Below are 22,134 nucleotides of genomic sequence, written 5' to 3'. Positions count from 1 at the left end.
GGACATTGGCACTAACCTTAATACTGCTGAAAATCATTTATGGAATTATCTTTGCAAAGAATTCCACTCAAGCCAGTGCTATGGGCTGCCTTAAACAAACAGGTTTTTTTCTGATCTGTATAGAAGGCCACACTGTGACTCTGTGATGAAGAACCACAATAAAAGTGCTGTACCTTTGAGGGTTTTTTTGTGTTTTTTTCTTGTGAGTGGAGTGATTATGTGTCAAGAATGGATACCACATATTCTTTGTTTTTCTATTTAAGGATGATTGCATGCCAATGTCAGATTTTCGGAAATCTCTGGTTTTATCTATTTGAATACCTTAAAAAATTTTGCCAACTAACCCCCATTTTTATTTTCATAAATCATTTACATGTATAGTTATAAGCCATCTGTAAAAGTCTTATAAAATCTGTTCTTTTAATAGTTTTTGAGAACTTAAATTTGTCAACGATAAATCTATTAAAAATCAAGAGAGAATATTTTTCCGCCAAAATTTCAATGGCTAATATCTCGAAAACAAGCACACGACCTATGCTCTTTTGGTTTCTTTATGAATCCCCTATCAATCTATTCTAGTGTTATGAAAATCTTGTTATTTGGAAACTGAGTAGCGAGCTTCCTTACGAAATTTAAATGTAAACTGCAATCCTGCAGCCATTTAAATGCAATAACACCCATTTTTTAATTATAAATGAAATTATAAAATAGTAAACAAACTAGACCAATACCTGGTCAGGACCTGCATTGTTGCATGCAATTGATAGAGGTTACACGTATCACGAAGCATAAAGGATAATTTCCTTTCATTGAAGACACTAAAAAAAGTGAATGTGGCCATAACTTTTTTAATAAAACTAACTTTAGGACAGAGGACTTTTTGGCATATTTGTGTTAAGACTTCATCTACAAGACTGTGTTGATATAAATAAACCTATTTTAATGATTTACTGTTGATCATGAGCATACTATGGTAAAATTAACAACAATACAGTTTCATACTTATTATTTATTATTTCATTCCAGTTAGATTGGATAAAGGTCAACTTGAATTAGTAAACCATATAGTATATCTAAGCTTGCCTTAAATAACAGTTCTGAAATATCACAGAAATAACGCACTACTTCCATTTAACAATGCAATAAATTTATCAATTTTACTGAAATTCAGCATAACTTTATAGTACATGTATTAATATATCTTTCTGAATATAGACAATATCTATTCAGCAGTATAATTTAAATATATGACCTATTTTAAGACTCATCTTGAACTGTACTCTAGTTCAACTTCAAATCTGTTTATTACTTTATTAGTCTTTTTGACTTGGCATAATGAATTTAATGATTTGTTGAAAATTTTATTGTAAATATTTTATAAAAAGGAAAATAACTATTTAAAAAAGGAAAAACAGATTTTCAGTATCAAACAGTAACTAATTTATATGGAAATTCAAAAGAAAAGAAAGGGAAAATAGCATATTAACTGAAATTAATAAATGAAATTATTGAAAATTGGTTTTAATGTTAATTTCTATCCGACTTATTCTGGAACTAATTTCAGGGTAGTAGTATTCTTTTTTTAAACGTAACTGTACCACATAGTGTGTAACAATACACTAAACAATATCAGCAGTACCTAACAGATGGTATATAAACATTACATGGTACAAATCAATAATTTTCCCAAACAAATACTAAGGGCTTTTTGTTCTAGTAAGTCATTGCAGATTTAGCAATGCATGCAATTTTCCAATTTAAAGCACCAATAAGAAAAGTAATTTAAAGCATAATATAAAAAAATCCTTACAAAATTTAAATTTCAGAAATCGAAATTGACTTGCACCACTTATTTTGATTTTTTCACTTTAAGTTCTTTGTTACTAATTCTATGTTTAGTGTGTATAAAAGAACAAATAAATTCACAACCAGTTGGATGGTTTATAATATCACATTATGCTTCTAATGTTAAAACTAACTTTATTGCTGCACAAAATGTATGTTAAAAGTGCTTTTGGGACAATATTTAAAGCCATTGAATATGATCCTTGTTATTTCTAATAAACGTATTTACACCTTTCGTATTTAGCTGCATTTTGTTTCCGAATAACCTTAGATCTTCTCCAAATAACCTTCTGACAGCAAGCAACAATCACTTTTTAATTGTGACATCAAATGTTTTGAATTGTGATGTCAAAGTTTAGGGGAACCTGAATGATGTCACATAATGGAGGACAAATTTGCATTACAGTGTAAATACGTCTTTACACCTTATTTCTTTTGGTCCGCTATTATTGGAAATTGCAAAGGTTTCTGTAAAATTTTGATGTACAAATAGAAAGGTCACAAAATCTTATTTCTAGCATCGCCTATTTCCAAATAAGGATATAGGCTATTGGATAATTTCATTTGGAGAGAAATACATTTCTGTTTGTATTAAAATCTAAAATATTTTCATATGGAAATGAATAATTCATTCAACTTGGTAAAGTATGCAAAATATCATGTTAGTTTGTATTGAATTGCCTGCCTCCCGCATAATAATGATATCTCTGTATTAAATTCACTTGAATGAGATAAGAACCAAGCTTGATGTTGAAGAAGACTTGGTGTCTTGAATAACATTATGCATGATGTAGGGTCTTTAACATTTAAATAAATTTCTGCACCCTATTTGACAACAGTTACTGTATTTTTCTAACTGTAAAAATGCGTTTACTGGTAATGTTTAAACTGTTACTTTCCAGCGAAAAATCTGCTGAGTTAAATTCAAATACTTTAAATATTGTCACAAAATTATTAAATTTCATATGCAAATAATAAATTAAAAGATCCTAATTATTTACTTCTAAAAATATTGTAATGGCGCATCACTTTTTACATTGTTAAAACACAACTATATCCAGTGATATACCACATATAAATAAATAGTCTTTGCAAATAAAATTTATGATCATGAATTGAATGATATTTTTACAGTGCTATGAACTAAATATACATTATGGCCTTTTTACATACATATATACACAACACCGTATTAATACACTGTCTAAACAATTTGTCAAAAGTGCCTATGAAATTGCATTTTGGGAAACCCTCAGTCATCTTCAATACTCAGATAGCATAAGAAGTGTATTAGTCAACGATGGATTTATGATTTAAAGGGATCATGAATTTCAATTGCAATGTAAGAGTAATTTCAAAAAATGACAATATGAATGTAAAACTATTGCTCATACCAGCTGGCTCATACAAGCAATTTTGAGTTAGATCTGGTTAATGGATAACATCTTCAATAAATGTCAAATAAAGAAATAAAAGATTTAGGAATGAGGTATTTTATCAGATGATGGAATATTACAGCTTAAAAGATTTAACATTCTTAGAAAAACTGTTTTATAAATAAACTGAGATTTTGAATTATGCCACAAAACTGATAGCTTTCAAATACTGAGATTCTTAGTAAATAACTTTTAACAAGATTCATAAATGTAACTTTTAAAAATAAAATTTAATATTTCAAGTATATAATATAAATGCTTTGATCACGAACAGAAACCTTTGATTGAAACCATTTAAGTAGTAAATTTGAAATTAAAATAACACATAAAATACACAGTCTACACATGTAGAATTGTATATGTATTATTTCTGTGTGAAGAAATTTTTGACACTAAGAGACAGTGAAGATGCTGATAAAGAAGATGGTCTTTTTTCTTCGTTGCTAGTTGTAGTTGATTGTACTGTTTTTCTTTTATTTATCAGCGCTATAGAAGTCCGACTTGTCCGTATAATATCCATTATCATCTTTTTACATTCACAACACACATTCATTTGAGGTCCTTTAAGTAAATTTTTGTTTGGTAATGGACTTGCTAAGTTCGGAGAAGAATTGAATGTTTGAGATCTCTGTAGAGATTTCTTTGGGGATTTATTTTCTATCTCACGTAAAAGTTTTTTCTGTGTAAGTGGAGAGTGAGGAACTGATCCAGTACTGAAAAGATAAATAAAAAAGATATTTAAAATATGTACATTCATTTTGATAGAAGCACAATATAAAGCTTAAATAAGTCTACTGGTAGACCTCAGCTGTTTTCTGCTGTTGGTCAGGTTGTTGTCTCTTTGACACATTCCCAATTTCCATTCTCAATTTTACTCACTTCATAAATTTTGTCCATCATCTGCTTACAAGTTAAGTACCGGTCTTTGTAAGAATCATGCAGGTTCCTGTTGGTGGGCGATTCATGACCCCTCTTCCAATGTCTTTATATTTTGTTTATGATGAAGGTATGGTATGAAAATAAGTTTTCTGTATTAATTTTTTCTTTTCAACTTTGGTTGCCATGGAAACCATCCTTACAAAATTTTGCCTAAATACGTCCATAAGTAGCCTTTGAAAATTGAAATATAATGGATTTTAAAGAACCATAGAAATAAAGTTAATCAATACAAACAATATGTATATTTACAGTATTGACAAACACAACCCCAAACTATACAAAAACGTTAAAATTCTGAATTTACTAAATGGTTTGTTTCCATAGCAACCATTTAAAAATGTGTTAAAATTCGAAAATGAAAAATTTCAAAAACTTTAAAATTTTAAATCTGTTTATCTCCCAAGACCAACAATACCATGACATGTCATTGACAAATTTTGAAAGACCACATTCTATATATTCAAAAAATAAAAAGAAAGTCGTGTGTTTTTTTTTCTTTAAAAAAATAATTTTAGTCAAAAATTGTCAATTTTCACCAAAATTCAGATTACCAAACAGATGAATACTGAAACATTTTGAACTTAAAAAGCTAAAACATTCCATTTATGCGTGCATTCCTGACACAAATTTGGTAATTATAAATGAGGAAATATGATTGATAGAGATATTTTTGTAGAGAAGGACATTTTTTCTTTCTGGGCATGGTGCCCCCCCCCCCCTTTTTTTCAAAATTCAAAAAATCATTAATATATTTAAAAAATGGAATTCAATTGTGAACATTTTGAGCATTAAAACATGAAATTTCTTCAAAGGGTGAGGGCAATAATAGAACCCCCTACACCATTTTTATATATTAGATTTTTTTTTAGAAATGGGGAATGTGTCAAAGAGAGAACAACCCAAACAGAAATTTAAATCTTTAGATTCTATTTCATGGTCTTTAAAATTGACTCTAAAGAACCTGAATCGATCACCTGTAATTTTTGGTTAAATCTTGCATCAATGATTATTTGTCCCTTCAATATATATCAATGAGTGGCTTAACAATTCCATTTAAATGTTCTTTGTATCTGTCGTTTTTTCTTCAAAAGCAAAAAATGAATTTTACCCCTATGTTCCATTTTAGCCATAGTGGCTAAGTTTCTTGAAGTACAAGGAAATAAAAAACTAAATTTATACAAGATTATAACTCCCAAGTTGGGCTGAAATTGATTAAGCATATTCAATATCAAAAGAAGATTTTTTTTTAAAGGAAGCAAACTAGATGAACAAATTGTGAAAAATTTCTTTAAAGGGCTATAACTCCATACGGATTCAATTGACAATTCTGGTCATATAAACTTATTTGTAGATCCTACTTTGCTGAAAGTTGTGCTGTTTACAGTTTATCTTTGTCGTTAATAATATTCAAGATAATAACCAAAACTGCAAAATTTCCGTACAATTAACAATTAAGTGGCAGCAACCCAACAATGGGTTGTTAGATTCATCTGAAAATTTGCTCTTAAAAGGCTTTAGTGTTTGAGATATGAGCTACACACTGCATTTTACCCGTATGTTCTTATTTTACCCATGGCGGCCCTGTTTTTTTTACAAAATAGAAAATAGAACACAAACTTAATTCTAGATATCCTAAGGATCATTCAGTTTATAAGTTTTACTGGAATTGGTTAAATAGTTTCAGTGAAAATGTTTCAAATATTTTACACCGGACAGACGACAACGGAAGCAAAGTGATGGCAAAATTCACAGTTCCTTTGAAACGGTGACCTAAAAAAACTACGTCCGTTCTATCAGAAATAAACTGAAAATAAAAAATAAAAAATTTGTACCATCGAGAGCGCTAACAAGGCAACTTTCCATAAATTTAAATATTTTTAAGGGTCATAACTCTTTTAAAAAAGTCAATTGTCCATGATTATAGAACTCATCCGAGATATTGTTGATATTAATCTAGTGTATAAGTTTTATTAAAAATCTGGCAAGAATTGTACCTGTGGGAGCGTTAAAGGGGCTATTTTCCATAAATTTATTATTTTCAAGGGTTATAAATGTTTTTATTAAAGTCGATTGACCACCAATATCTAACTTGTTCGAGATATTGCTTATAATAACCTAAAGTATTAGTTTCTTAAAAATCTGACATAATTTGTACATGTGCGAGCGCTGCAAGGACAGCCAGATGGACACAAGGACGGATGGCATTCAAAATTTTAAGCAGACCATGTTTAAACGAAAAAAAATAAGTTCTAATTTCGATTTTTATTAATTGAAAATTTTTTGGTCGCATATTGGTATCACGTTGGAGTCGTCGTCGTCCGAAGATATTTGGTTTTCGCACTCTAACTTTAGTAAAAGTAAATTGAAATCTATGAAATTTAAACACATGGTTTATGACCATAAAAGAAAGGTTGACATTGATTCTTGGTGTTTTGGTCCCAACAGTTTAGGAATTAGGGGCAAAAAAGGGCCCAAATAAGCATTTTTCTTGGTTTTCGCACAATAGCTTTAGTATAAGTAAAAAGAAATCTATAAAATTTTAACATAAGGTCTCTATGACCACAACAGGAAGGTTGGGATTGTTTTTGGGAGTTTTAGTCCCAACAGTTTAGGAATTAGGGGCCAAAAACAGGTCCCAAATAAGCATTTTTCTTGGTTTTTGCATAATAACTTAAGCATAAGTTATTAGAAATCTATGAAATTTTAACACAAGGTTTATAACCACAAAAGAAAGGTTTGGATTGATTTTGGGAGTTTTGGTCCCAACGAATTAGGGGCCAAAAGGGTCCAAAATTAAACTTTGTTTGATTTCATCAAAAAATTAATTATTGGGGTTCTTTGATATGCCAAATCTAACCGTGTATTCAGATTCTTAATTTTTGGTCCTGTTTTCAAATTGGTCTTCATTAAGATAAAAAGGGTCTAAAATTAAACTTAGCTTGATTTTAACAAAAAAAGAATTCTTGGGGTTCTTTGATATGCTGAATCTAAACATGGTCATAGATTTTTGATTATGGGCCCAGTTTTCAAGTTGGTCCAAATCGGGATCCAAAATTATTATGTTAAGTATTGTGCAATACCTCTGCGGTCGTATAAAGCTGCGCCCTGCGGAGCATCTGGTTTATTTATAAAAATACTATTTTTGATATAACAAAAATAAAAAAATAAAATATTTTTTTTGTCTTAAATCAGTGGTTTTGATAAGATAATAACACTCTGTAAAGATTAGACAAATGGGACAGTTTTAATCTTGGTACAGTGTTTCCAATTTCATTATCTATGGAAAATACATTGCCTTGCATCGTTTCTTTTGTGGACTAGTATACTATTGCACAGAGTCAGATTATGTACACATAATGGCTGTTACTATTTATCTCCCATGTAAATCGACATGTATCGAAACCTTTATGCAAACACTTATTTGTCACTATGTCGATTTAACTGTGCTAAAATTGAAATTGAAGAAGAACTACAGAACCTTTCTTTTTATTCTAATATATAATAATCTAACTTATCTAAAAAATTTGAAATAAATGCGGAATGTGTCCATTGGACACAGATGATGCTCCCGCTTCCATATCATAAAAGTCATAAACGGACATGACTGAAGACACTTACCAATTGTGTACTAACTTTTATGGTGATAAGAATTGTGTAAAAGTTTCGTAACATTTGGTTGAGGCAAACTAAAGAAAGAAATACAAAACAAAAAATTCAGCAACTTTTTCCCTCTATAAAGAGGCATTGCATAGAACAGTGAAAGTTACACCACCAAAATTCAAAGTTGATCTGCATTTGGTGGTTTTAAGCATTGTGTATAATTTTAATAACATCTGGTAAAGACAAACTAAAGTTAGAGAACAGAAACGGAAATTCAGCAATATTTCTATTTGTAAAGGGGCATAACTCTTGGACGGTTTAAGTGACACCACCAAACTTAGTCTTGTTTTATGGTAATAAGCAATGTGATTAGGTTTCATAACATTTGGTTGAGGCAAACTAAAGATAGAGAACAGAAACCAACGTTGGGACATACTGACGGACGGACAAGGGTTAACCTTAATGCCCCCTCCGCCACTGCGGGGGCATAAAAATATGTAAATATAACAATTGATTAAATTACGCAAAATTTAAGAATGGCCATTGCACATGGTTGTCATAAAGGTTTGAGAATCAAAACAGTATACAATAGTTCGGACCAGCAAATTTTCCTCAGGGCCACAAAGATAATATTTTTGAGAACCATAAAAAAAACGTGATTATTCTGCGGTATACAAATAATAATTCAGTTAGGTTTTAAAAAAAATAATAGACAAGCTGTCTTTTTCCACCACATACAATAGAAACATTGACAAATTCTTGCACAATTAATGTAGATCATTGGTATATATTTCCTCAGATAGAACATGTAGAATTTGTATGCCCCCACTGTAGCAAAGGGGGCATTAAGTTGTACCCTTGTCTGTAAGTACGTCCGTTCCAGAGTTATACCCTTATACAAATGGAAAAAAAATGCTGACTTTTTTGTTTCCGTTCTCTAACTTAAGTTTGCCACAACCAAATGTTATACACAATGCTTATTTCCATAAAATTCAGAACAGTTAGAATGTTATTGGTGTAACAGGTACTATCAATAAGTTATGCCCCTTTAAAAATGGAAAAAATGCTGAATTTTCCGTTTCCGTTCTCTTTTTTTCGTCTGTCTGACATAGTTCATCTTACCCTGACCTCATTTTCTTAGAACATTGATAATGTTAAGTTAATATGATACTTGTATTAAAATCTTTACATAACACTTACAGAGTTTCAAAAGTAATTCAATTATAAATAAAACCAACCAGACATTTCAGGGAGAGTGTTCTTGTTTAGCAGATCTTAGTCTAGGGTTAAAGTTTTTAAAGCATCAATCTGTTTCAAAAACCAACAATGAGTTGCATTAAATTGTTACTGTAACTTCTTTATAGCCATTTTGAAAGAGAAAGTATCCTGAGCTATTTTTTTTTTAAATGTTCATTAAGATTTGTTTTATAGATAATCATGTTATGCTCATTGTTGAAGGATATACGGTGATCTGTGGTTGTTTATTTCTATGTCTTTGCTCTCTCTGGTTGAGAGTTAATTGCCTCATTGACAATTACAACACATCCTCTTATCTTTATACATAGACTTACTAGTAATTAAGTTTTGGATTCAACTTTATTCTTTTTCACTAACAGCATCAGTCTTAGACACGACAACGGGTTATGCGTATTACCATTTTTTTTTTTAAAACTTCTGAGAAATCTTACATATAAGATTGAAGGGAGGGGGTACATATGCTGCCCTCAACTTTAGAAGTTGTGTTATGCTTAAATTCTTAAAATACTTAGTTCACAAGTAAATACAATGAGATACCACATTTCTTTCAACAAATTTTATAATTTTGAAAAAAAAAAAAAAAAATCGAAAAAAAGGGGGGTGCACCATACCCAGAGTGATGATTTTTCATTTTGTACAAGTATATCTTCATTTATCATATATTCTCCTTTAAAATTAACAAATGTGTGTCAGAATTGCACATATAAATGGAATGTTTTAGCTTTTTAAGTTCAAAATTTTTGATTATTCATCTGATTGTTAATCAGAATTTTGGTGAAAATTGACAATTTTTGACTAAATTTTTTTTTTTAAAGAAAAAAAAACACACGACTTTCTTTTTATTTTCTGAATATATAGAATGTGGTCTTTCAAAATTTGTCAATGACATGTCATGGTATTGTTGGTCTTGGGAGATAAACAGATTTAAAATTTTGAAGTTTTTGAAATTTTTCATTTTCGAATTTTAACACATTTTTAAATGGTTGCTATGGAAACAAACTATTTAGTAAATTCACAATTTTAACGTTTTTATATAGTTTGGGGTTTTGTTTGTCAATACTGTAAATATACATATCCTTTGTATTGATTAACTTTATTTCTATGGGACTTTAAATTCCCTTATTTTATATTTTCAAAAAGGGTCTTTTTTCACATATTCAGGCAAAATGTTGATTTGATGGTTACCATTGCAACGGGCATAATACAGGGAAAATAAAGACAGAATTTTGACCATCTACCAAAGTTCTTATGATATAGGGCAAACAAAATTACTTCTGTGACATGCCATGAATCACCTTCTGCATGATTTTTACAAAGACCGGTACTTAACATCATAAAGGTCATGTCGGTGTAAACATAGATGAACAATCAAGTGTGGTCAGTTTTGCTGTTTTAGCTTGATAAATATAGCTGTATTCTTATATACTCACAAACATACTACTTGTACCCTTATTATGAACATCTTGTCATATCATGAAAATGCATTTTAATTTTTGAACAATTTTCAATATTAAAGCAGATACTATGTAGTGTCCATTGAATATTTTCCTGGCTTGTCTAAACTTCAGGGGAATGAAGAGCTTAAAACTTGGCATTATAATATTGTAAGTATTTTCATTCATTTAAAGCAAGCATTTTTTAAGTTGTATTGTTTATTTTTATTGTACTAGTGTGTGTCAGCATCATTAATATCAGTATTATAGAGTGAAGTGCTTTTCCTATAATGATTTATATGGATGTCCTCATATGTAAAATTTGATATTCCACTGATGGCAATTGGTAATGGATAGGTTTGAATAGCTAGGTTTAAGATCTTGTTAAACACTGCCACATTTCCAAAGCAAGGACCTCTGTCAGATATCTAAGTGTTTTTGGGTTTGTTTATTTTGGTCATTCAAAGAATTCAATATTGATGGCAAATCTTTGATTATCCCTGTACAACTTTTCTAGAATCTGGACAATTTAGAGCTTGATTTATGGGATACACAGTTGTCTCTTGCTGAAGACCATAGCTGACCTCTAAATGTCTTTTTGATTTGTGTGCTGTTGTATTGTCTTTTCATTATTTTTATATACCACTTCTCTATTTTTCTATTATGTTGTTGGGTTGCCAACTCATTGACATTATACCCTCAATATCATTTTATTCCTATAAATTCTTGTCTATACTTGACATCTAGATGTGTTCTTTCATTTTTGTATGATGTTGTTAGGTATTGTCTAATTGCTTTTTACTCATTTTGTTTTTCAAATGGAATATTTGCTGATATATATGTAAATAATCCAGACCAATACAGACTTATCTTCCATATACCAGTATAATTACATGTTTACCTTTCATAGACCTTGAGTATATCTAAAGCTTCTTGACCAAGAGGTATAGGACTAAGTGTATGTACAGGAATATTATGGAAATGTTCTGTGGGAATGTTCATCTGCAAATTAAAAACAATATATAATGAATATTGTTCCATTAGAAATCAAGTTAATATATATCTAAGAAACAATAGTACACACACTGAAATGTTTCGACTGCTTTACATATATCAAGATTGATTTTCTGCTTGAAAGTCTTACCAGATAAAATTTTTACTATATGTATCATAAACACTCGTCAATGATTCGTGTAATTGAGATCAAGGGCAGACGAACCCTGACAGACAGACATGTACATCTTTCAATCATACCATACACCAATAAAGTTGACTTATCGCTTATAGTATCTAAAAAAAGATTCATCAGCAATGTTTCTTAGCTTATTTCGACCGACAAAATTGAACCAGACCTGCTTCTATAAGTGAATCAATATTTCACTTCCATTAATGATTAAACAAACAAAAAATCCTTCTTTATATATCTTGTAGCTAATGCCCCTTAAATACATAAAATCTAGTATAAGGGATGTAATAGAATTATCTTCCCTTACCTTGCGAAGACAGTTGTTACAAACGTTTCTTTTGCAGATTTTACACCGGTTTCCCCACTGACCTAGTAAGGAGAACTTCACTTCCTTACAGGTAAAGCAAACCTGAAAAATATACAGTATTTATTGAGTTTGGTCAAAATACTACACAAATCTTTGACAAAACAGTTTTTTTTTTCAGAATTCAATGGTAATATCATGGAACTAAACATACAGGTTATCATTTTCATCAATATAAAGAACAGACAACAGCTGAACAAATCATATCATACATTTTCAGTTTTGAATCATTAAGATTTGTAATTTGTTATTTTTTTTTCAAAAATTAAAAAGCAACATCTTATGTCTTTTTAATGTAAACTTACTATTATTTTCATCAACATATAGATCAAGAAATGACATTCTTATAGGTGAATTAGAAATTAACCAATATTGTACATAATAATAATCAAGTAAATATATGTGTGGCTGGTGACACATAAAGCCTCTATCAATACATTTAGGTATTAATATCAAGGCTTTTGCTTTACAGTCAAGTACCTGGTAGTAAATAGATACTTTTTACAAGTAAATGGTAGATTCCTAACTTATTTGTCACTAAATGCAATAAATTTCAAAAATTCTACCATAGATGAGATTAAAATGATTTCCATATGTAGATGTTAACAAATGTTTTTTGACCACTTGGCTCTTAATTGATGCTGACAGTTTAAATTTTATAAGTACTGTATGTACATGTACATGCTTTAGACAAAATTTAACAAAATTCTAGATTTTTTTAAGGTGGTACATAACACTACAGGGAGATATCTTTTTAACAATCACCTTATCATTTAAATCATCTTTTATTGTTAAGGAAATAAAAAGTTTCTCAATGATTAAAATCAGTTTTTGTCAAACTGCTATATATCATATGAAATGTTTTCGAAAGTTCAAGTTTTTTGAAATTTTGAAATTTTTGTCAAAGGGTCACAGTAAATAGTTTGTCAAAATTTAATGAAAATTAACCGAGCCAAAATGAATTTTATTCAAGGTGTTTGGTACCACCTTAAGCAAGATGAATATGTCAGAACAGTTTTCATACCTTTCCTTTTGATATCATAGTGTAGAATTCTGGTTGGTTTATCAATGATTCCAGCTCTGCCTTTGTTAGCACTGTTCTGATATGCATCACTTCTTCCAAAGTTAATGACAGACACTCTATAGGATGCTGCCACTTCTTCAAATGGAAAATTAGAAAAACATTTAAAATTTTGTTAATAATCCAATTTTATCATAATGTTTTTAAAGTATCCCCATGGATGTTGATTTCATGACAAAGCAAAATCAGCCAACGTTCCTTTTAAACTTCAATCATAATCTCAACAGGACAAAAATAAATATAACTGCATAGTACTAATATACCTTAATAAAACTGAGCAAACGCTGTATGCAGAAATAAGTGCCCTAAAAAATTTCTGCCCAATCAATCTCTTTATAAATGACTAACTCCTAGAAAATCATGTACCTCATTTACAATTAACAGAAGCTACTAAAATTTTACTCTTTCTCATGCAGTTATACAAACTTGCAGAATATAGTATGAACTGATTTCTACTTGCTCCAGAAAAACAAAATGGAAAATAAAACAAAAAGCAAATATATAATTTACGGACATTCAACAAGCAATAAATCATGCAAAACATTTGGTACCTTATGATACCCAAACAACAAATAAATGCAAATTAATAATGCAATTCTATGATAACTGTTAACAAATTCTATAATTGTAAACTGAATTTCCATGTGAACTAGCTTATATTAGAGATTCTAAGGTACATGTGGTACAGATAAAATATTTCAGCTTTATAAATAAAGATCTGCTGATCAGCTGATCTGCAGACTCATTTTATAAATTACTTCCCTTTGTTTTATCAATACTTTTTTCTTTTTCAGCTGGTAATTGCAGTTATTCATTTTCTAGCATACTAACTATAAATAACCAGATGCTCCGCAGGGCGTAGCTTTATACGACCGCAGAGGTTGAACCCTGAACGGTTAGGGCAAGTATGGACACAACATTCAAGCTGGATTCAGCTCTAAATTTGGATTGTGATTAAATAGTTGACACAGCATAGGTTTCTGACACAGAATGAATGTGTTCTAATGAACTTAAAATTTTTGTTTCTCTTAGAGCAATTCACTATGCTGTTGAATATTAATCCTCTCAAAAAAATGTTTGAAGAAATTTTCTTTTTTATTTATGAAATTTCAAATGAGAAAAATTGAACCCAATTTTTTTAATCACATCCCCCTTTCCCTTATTCCAAAACTAATCTCAATTAAAATTTCTAATGGAGTTTGCAAGAATAACTACTCATTTAAATACATCATAAAATATTAAGATGTAAAAAAACTGCTTGTTATCACTGAATGGTAAAGATTATTTTAATTTATCAGTTGGTAGTAAAAAGTGAATATACATTGTATATTGTATATAACAAAGATTTAAGTTGATTCTGGACAAAGAAAGATAACTCCAATTAAAAAAAATCTTGCTATTGCACAATATTTTGCAATTAGATATTTCTTACTTACTATTCTGGACAAAGAAAGATAACTCTAATTAAAAAAAAAATTTGCTATTTCACAATATTGTGCAATTAGATATTTCTTGCCATTGCGCAATACTGTGCAATTGAAAAGACTTGCTATTGCACAATACTTAATATAATAATTTTAGATCCTGATTTGGACCAACTTGAAAACTGGGCCCATAATAAAAAATCTAAGTACATTTTTGGATTCAGCATATCAAAGAACTTCAAGATTTCAATTTTTGTTAAAATCAGACTAAGTTTAATTTTGGACCCTTTGGACTTTAGTGTAGACCAATTTGAAAACAGGACCAAAAATGAAGAATCTACATACACAGTTAGATTTGGTATATCAAAGAACCCCATTTATTCAATTTTTGATGAAATCAAACAAAGTTTAATTTTGGACCCCGATTTGGACCAACTTGAAAACTGGGCCAATAATCAAGAATCTAAGTACATTTTTAGATTCAGCATATCAAAGAACCTAACTGATTCATTTTTTGTCAAAATCAAACTAAGTTTAATTTTGGACCCTTTGGACCTTAATGTAGACCAATTTGAAAACGGGACCAAAAGTTAAGAATCTACAAACACAGTCATGACAGTTAGATTCAGCATATCAAAGAACCCCAATTATTCAATTTTGATGAAATCAAACAAAAGTTTAATTTTGGACCCTTTGGGCCCCTTATTATGTTGGGACCAAAACTCCCAAAATCAAACCCAACCTTTCTTTTATGGTCATAAACCTTGTGTTTAAATTTCATAGATTTCTATTTACTTATACTAACGTTATGGTGGGAAAACCAAGAAAAATGCTTATTTGGGTCCCTTTTTGGCCCCTAATTCCTAAACTGTTGGGACCTAAACTCCCAAAATCAATACCAACCTTCCTTTTGTAGTCATTAACATTGTGTTTAAATTTCATTGATTTCTATTTACTTAAACTAATGTTATTGTGCGAAAACCAAGAATAATGCTTATTTGGGCCCTTTTTTGGCCCCTAATTCCTAAACTGTTGAGACCAAAACTCCCAAAATCAATCCCAACCGTTCTTTTGTGGTCATAAACCTTGTGTCAAAATTTCATAGATTTCTATTAACTTAAACTAAAGTTATAGTGCGAAAACCAAGAAAATGCTTATTTGGGCCCTTTTTGGCCCCTAATTCCTAAAATGTTGGGACCAAAACTCCCAAAATCAATACCAACCTTCCTTTTGTGGTCATAAACCTTGTGTTAAAATTTCATAGATTTCCATTAACTTTTACTAAAGTTAGAGTGCGAAAACTAAAAGTATTCGGACGCCGGACGACGACGACGCCGACGCCAACGTGATAGCAATATACGACGAAAATTTTTTCAAAATTTGTGGTCGTATAAAAAATGATTTAAAATAAATTATCTTATCCCAATGTTTGAAAACGATTTGAAACCAAAATTTAATACAATAAGTTCTTATGAGAGCTCTAATAAAGGGAAGTAACATACAAAATTTTACTTGAATCGCAGAAAATATCTGTACTTAAAATTGTTGTAATTGTAAGAAGTTTGTGAAACTATACTAATAATGTGAAGAAATAAATACTAATAGCATGTTGATGGAATCCATCATCAAATTTTCAGAAAAAAATATACATTACATTTTTATTTATGGGTTTAAATGATTCGCAAAGAATAAATCTAAATCTAAACTAAATAAGCCAGCAGCTAAAATTAACAAATATTTATCAGATCTATAAATTGTTCATTTCAAACAAATTGTATTATTTTCAAAAATAATATTTTATAACTGAGTAATTTTAGCTGCTATTAAAGTTCATCTTAATCTCTATGATTGTTTCTAATGGCTAAAGAACTGTTTAAAACACATTGTAGTAAATGAGGTTAAACTTGAAAAAAACATGAGAAACAACCAGTTTCAAAGACATAACCAATATCTTAAATAGGCTATTAAAATTTTTGTTATTGTTGTTTCAATTATTTTTTCAAATACATATTTAAATTAAAATAAAACAGCAAATACTATTTGATGATCATGAAATATTACTGAAGCAAATTATAAATTTAAAAACAAATTACTGATAAATGTGAAGCAGATGAACATTGTTAAGTCTGAAATGTAAGGAATGACTGATGTATAAATCAGCTAAGATTTTTTTTGTTAAAGAAGAAAATCATATTTTTAAAATAAAAATGTGACGAACAGACAGAGAAAGTCTGTGTAAAAGGTGGTCAAAGAAGAAGGATACTGGTTATGTCTTTGTTAGAAGGTTAAAGATAGGTTAGGTACTCACAGATTCAGAGCTAGAGTCTTGGCAAGGAGGTGCGCAACTACTGTTGTTAGTATCTTTCTCCTGAACACTCGGAGCACTTACATTTAAAAGTTCATTTACATTTAATTCAGATAACCTTGGAGATGTTTCACCTCCAAACATTGATGGATCTGGTGTTTCTGACCTGTAACTCCTACGAGGAGAAGATGGCTTATTTTCTGCTTCTTCCTGGACTAATCCATTTTCTAAAACGGAAAAATCAGGCGTATTTATTGCACGTAATTGTGTTAAGTCTAAAGAATGTCTGACAGAGGTTCTCTGACTCTGTGACCTTTGCACTAGTTTTGTTCTGGGTCTTGGCACTGGTTTTGGTGGATTAACTGTAGATTCATTCTTTGGTGTTGTTTCTGCCGGAGATTCAATTTTTGGCACTGTAGGAGAAATGTCAGTTATTGTATCTCCTGGAGAAAGACTATTTCTCTTTATAGAAAGTCTTGGTCTTGGTTTTGGTCTTGGTTTTTCAGGTTCAATTTCCAGCACACTTTGTGTTCTATGTAATTCAGCAGGTTGCGGAGATTCCGTCTCATCAAGATCATTACAAGATTTACTGACAGGCATAGAAGTCCTTCTTGATACTAGAATTCTACGACTGGGAAGCGATCGTCCTAATGAAATTTCAGTATCTTCAGAGTCATTCATACATGCGTTTTCATGCTCCTTTTTAGAACTTGGAGAAACATGCATTTTGATAGGGGAAGACAACATATCAGTTAACCCAGCAAAACACGTAGAAACATGCGTTTTTGTTGGTGAAGTTGGTGATAATGGTGATGAATGAGATATGGGTGATGACGAACGTTTTGGAATTATTATTTTTGGTGAATGAGGTCGTGAAGACTTATCTTCCAAAGATTTATTGTTATCTTGATCTTCAGACAGCTCAAAAGAAACTGGTCTTCTAATTCTACAAGAAGTTGCTCTTTGCACACTTTTGTTTTTCTCACTACTATCTGATAATTGAGTTTTACTTGTTTCAATATTTCTAGTTCTTTGCTTGGAATTTTCAGCACTGTCTAAAAGTTTTTGTCTTCTTTTTTGTTCAGCGGCCTGTGATGGAGAAATTTCAGAACTGCTTGACAGTTTTCTTTGAACACTAATATTTTTCACGACCTGCACTGATTCTTGACCAGAGTCTGATATTTTTCTCCGCACTCTAATTTTACTCTCATTAGTTTGTATGGATGAATTTTCATCACTATTTGAAGTTTTTCTTTGAACTCTGATTAAACTTTTACTATTTTGTCTTGTAGCATCAGAATCATTTGTGCTCATTGTTCTACTACTCGACCTTCTGACTTTAGAATTGTCAACAGAATTAACTTTGTTCAGTGTAGAAGAGGACATCCTACTAAGAGATGATGATGCTCTCCTAACTGTCGTCTGAGATTCACTTTTCACTGTCTTTTGTTCATCTATAATAGATTCACTGTTATCAGATTCGGACGGAACTTCAGATATTGAACCATGCATGCGACGAGTATGTAACCGAGAAACACTAGAACACCCATGCAATTTGTCATTCAAACGTTTGCGTAAATCACTTGGACATGCATTAGATTTAGACACAGGGCCACTCCGTTTAACTTTTGATTCATGCTCACGATGCTTTAACGAAGCCTCATTCTCAACAGGAGAAGTAGGGGATACCTGGGGAGATTCACATACTGTTATTGTATTACGTCTCTTCAATATATTGTGTCTTTCCTGTGTTACAACATCTCTTACAACTGAAAGTAAAATTAAATTCAAAATTAATGTATTTGAGTTAACACTATCTGTGAATCAGAAATTCCTTATATCTTACATGTGATGCTTAATAAGAAAATAAAATTCCCTCATGCTGTGGTAATAGGAAAGATGGAACCGTATCATTACTGTAAGAATATCCGTAACCAATTTTACAAAGATGATATTGAGCTTAGGGTTCCTTATGATAAAGTTGAAGTCTCTGATCAAAAGTTTTATAAATGTATTCATTACTTTGGTTGAAGGTTATGATATTTTGGTGACATAGACGACCAACTCTTGTATCAGCCACAAGTCTGTTCTTTTTTCCTTGATTTTGGTATTACTAAAAGTAACTTACCAACACATTTTTACATGTCATGAGAAACACAGTAGGATTACCCTTCCAGAGCACTTGAACTCACTCAAACTTGTTGGTTTGTTTTGTGTTGTAAATTCCAAGGGATATTGTTGGCTTTTTTCAAAACTACCTCTACCCTTTTTTATTAGGAAAATATGCGTCATTTTTATCAAATTGGGAAATTTATAATGAAAGATGAATTTGACTAGAACTTCAACTTGCAGACCCCCTTTCAAGAGGTAAACCCTCATTTGAAATAAGACCCCTTATTGCCAGTGATGATACATAAATAGTCCCTTTAATCTGCACATATAGTCATTTTAGGCATGACAATGGTTTAAATGAGTGTTTTTCAGTTTGTATTCATTCACAATTACTACTGAGACTGCACTGTTTGGGAACAAAGTTGTCTTTTTGGGAATAATTTTTAGCCATTTTTTTTTTCAAATTGGGATTTTTCTCCAGGGGAAAAGGCCTTTATTCTCCATTAATTTAAGGTAAACAATATCACTGATTCTTAAGTTTTTTGTTTAGTGTTTTCTGTCATTTTCTTTCGCTTTTGTCTGTTTGTCTTCAGTTTAAAGTTTGTGTGAGCACCTAGTATCGTATTTTAACTTTTTACCAGACATTCAAATATTTCTGATTTTAAAACATTATTTAACAATTTCAAAAGTTTGGTATTTGAATTAACTTTACCAAATACATGCATATTAACAAATTATAACAAGATGAAACCACACATTTAGTTATACAACATCTCATGTGTAATTGACAATTTCACATAAATCAATGATGTGATTTTACTAAATAGATTACCAGTTCTCCTCCACTGAGGGACTTCTTGTTCTGGAGAAGGTGTGGCAACACTGGATCTTCTAGATTTAGGACTCAATGTGCTACTATCATCATCTTCATCATCCTGTTGGAGAGAAGCATTGTAAATTTATAAAGAGACATGTACACATGTACATTTTAAAATCTGTCATAATTATTGCAATCACCGTTGACATTATATTTGTCTGGAGAAAAAAACCCACATATTTCAATAACAAAAAAATAATAAGGAAGGACTCTATTTTTTCTGACTTCTCAAAAGAAGAGGTTCTGAAGTTGTTAAACATATCCCATGTGGTCCTTTGAAATTGCAATATATCTTCAGCTATTAACTAATCTATTGCAAAGTAAAAATAAACTTAGTGTAGAACTAAAACAAACCTCAAAGCTATCAAGTAGCAGATTAAAATCAGGTTTGATGACCTTTCTAACTGGTTGAGGATTCTCTTTCTCGTTGTTATTATCTAACTTGGTTCTGGATGTCTCAACTACAAATAAAATAGGATGTGTAAAATTAATGCAAGTCAAAATCTACTCATTTTCTACAGCAGTATGCAAGGGCAGTACAAAAGTTTTATTTACTGATGTGAAATATCAACAGACTAGAAAAGCAGGAGGTGGTGCATATTAAGCCAATGATCTCATAGTTCATATCCCAATGTGTGTCATTGGGTTGCTGTCTCATTGATGTATAGCCAATACCTTTTAATTCATATTTGTACAGCAATATTTCAATATAGTTCAATATATTTCAGCAATGTTAATGAAATTGATGAGATTTATTTGTCAGCATATTCTTTTAAAAATCCCTCATCAACTTTAAAAATGCAAGTGTCTTATAAAGTCACTGCCATTACCACTTATCCTAGCTTTTCATTAAATAATAAACCACAAGTGTCGTAAAACAGAATTTGGGTCTTTGCCCTATTTTCCTCTTCTGTATCTAGTTGAAAATGAATTGCTAACTCTGGTAACAGCTGAGTATTATTAGCTCACCTGGCCCGAAGGGCCAAGTGAGCTTTTCTCATCACTTGGCGTCCGTCGTCCGTCGTCCGTCGTCGTCGTCGTCCGTCGTTAACTTTTACAAAAATCTTCTCCTCTGAAACTACTGGACCAAATTAAACCAAACTTGGCCACAATCATCATTGGGGTATCTAGTTTAAAAATTGTGTCCGGTGACCCGCCCAACCAACCAAGATGGCCGCCATGGCTAAAAATAGAACATAGGGGTAAAATGCAGTTTTTGGCTTATAACTCAAAAACCAAAGCATTTAGAGCAAATCTGACATGGGGTAAAATTGTTCATCAGGTTAAGATCTATCTGCCCTGAAATTTTCAGATGAATCAGACAACTCGTTAATAGGTTGCTGCCCCTGAATTGGTAATTTTGAGAAAATTTTGCTGTTTTTGGTTATTATCTTGAATATTATTATAGATAGAGATAAACTGTGAACAGCAAAAATGTTCAACAAAGTAAGATCTACAAATAAGTCAACCTGACCAAAATGGTCTGTTGACCCCTTTAGAAGTTATTGCCCTTTATAGTCAATTTTTAACCATTTTTCGTAAATCTTAGTTATCTTTTACAAAAATCTTCTCCTCTGAAAATACTGGACCAAATTAAACCAAACTTGGCCACAATCATCATTGGGGTATCTAAATTAAAAATTGTGTCCGGTGATCCGGCCAACCAACCAAGATGGCCGCCATGGCTAAAAATAGAACATAGGGGGTAAAATGCAGTTTTTGGCTTATCACTCAAAAACCGAAGCATTTAGAGCAAATCTGACATGTAGTAAAATTGTTTATCAGGTCAAGATCTATCTGCCCTGAAATTTTGAGATGAATCGGACAACTCGTTGATAGGTTGCTGCCCCTGAATTGGTAATTTTAAGGAAATTTTGCTGTTTTTGGTTATTATCTTGAATATTATTATAGATAGAGATAAACTGTAAACAGCAAAAATGTTCAGCTAAGTAAGATCTACAAATAAGTCAGCATGACCAAAATGGTCTGTTGACCCCTTTAGGAGTTATTGCCCTTTATAGTCAATTTTTAACCATTTTTCGTAAATCTTAGTTATCTTTTACAAAAATCTTCTCCTTTGAAACAACTGGACCAAATTAAACCAAACTTGGCCACAATCATCATTGGGGTATCTAGTTTAAAAATTGTGTTCGGTGACCCGGCCAACCAATCAAGATGGCCGCCATGGCTAAAAATAGAACATAGGGGTAAAATGCAGTTTTTGGCTTATCACTCAAAAACCAAAGCATTTAGAGCAAATCTGACATGTGGTAAA

At 31.0% G+C, this 22,134-nt stretch overlaps 1 protein-coding gene across 4 annotated transcripts in view; it reads right to left on the bottom strand.

Annotated features, from left to right (window-relative positions):
• Positions 1 to 994: 994 nt before the first annotated feature.
• LOC143079374 (protein spire homolog 1-like) overlaps positions 995 to 22,134 on the bottom strand; it is a 74,704-nt gene continuing 53,564 nt past the window's right edge. For 2 of the 4 annotated variants that reach the window (XM_076254656.1, XM_076254658.1), the window contains 7 exons: positions 20,214 to 20,320; positions 19,815 to 19,917; positions 16,874 to 18,639; positions 13,085 to 13,219; positions 12,004 to 12,105; positions 11,412 to 11,512; positions 995 to 3,994 (listed from right to left, as the gene is read on the bottom strand). In XM_076254656.1, the coding sequence (XP_076110771.1) occupies positions 3,646 to 3,994; positions 11,412 to 11,512; positions 12,004 to 12,105; positions 13,085 to 13,219; positions 16,874 to 18,639; positions 19,815 to 19,917; positions 20,214 to 20,320 (2,663 nt within the window). In that variant the 3' untranslated portion in view covers positions 995 to 3,645. The remainder of the gene's footprint in view (positions 3,995 to 11,411; positions 11,513 to 12,003; positions 12,106 to 13,084; positions 13,220 to 16,873; positions 18,640 to 19,814; positions 19,918 to 20,213; positions 20,321 to 22,134) is intronic. The other 2 variants (XM_076254657.1, XM_076254659.1) reach the window with 2 other exon arrangements.

The sequence above is a fragment of the Mytilus galloprovincialis genome, chromosome 6 (assembly GCF_965363235.1).
Source record: "Mytilus galloprovincialis chromosome 6, xbMytGall1.hap1.1, whole genome shotgun sequence".
Taxonomy (NCBI): domain Eukaryota; kingdom Metazoa; phylum Mollusca; class Bivalvia; order Mytilida; family Mytilidae; genus Mytilus; species Mytilus galloprovincialis.
The sequence above is the reverse complement of the archived record's forward strand: the minus strand, read 5'-3'. Positions and strand labels throughout refer to the sequence as shown.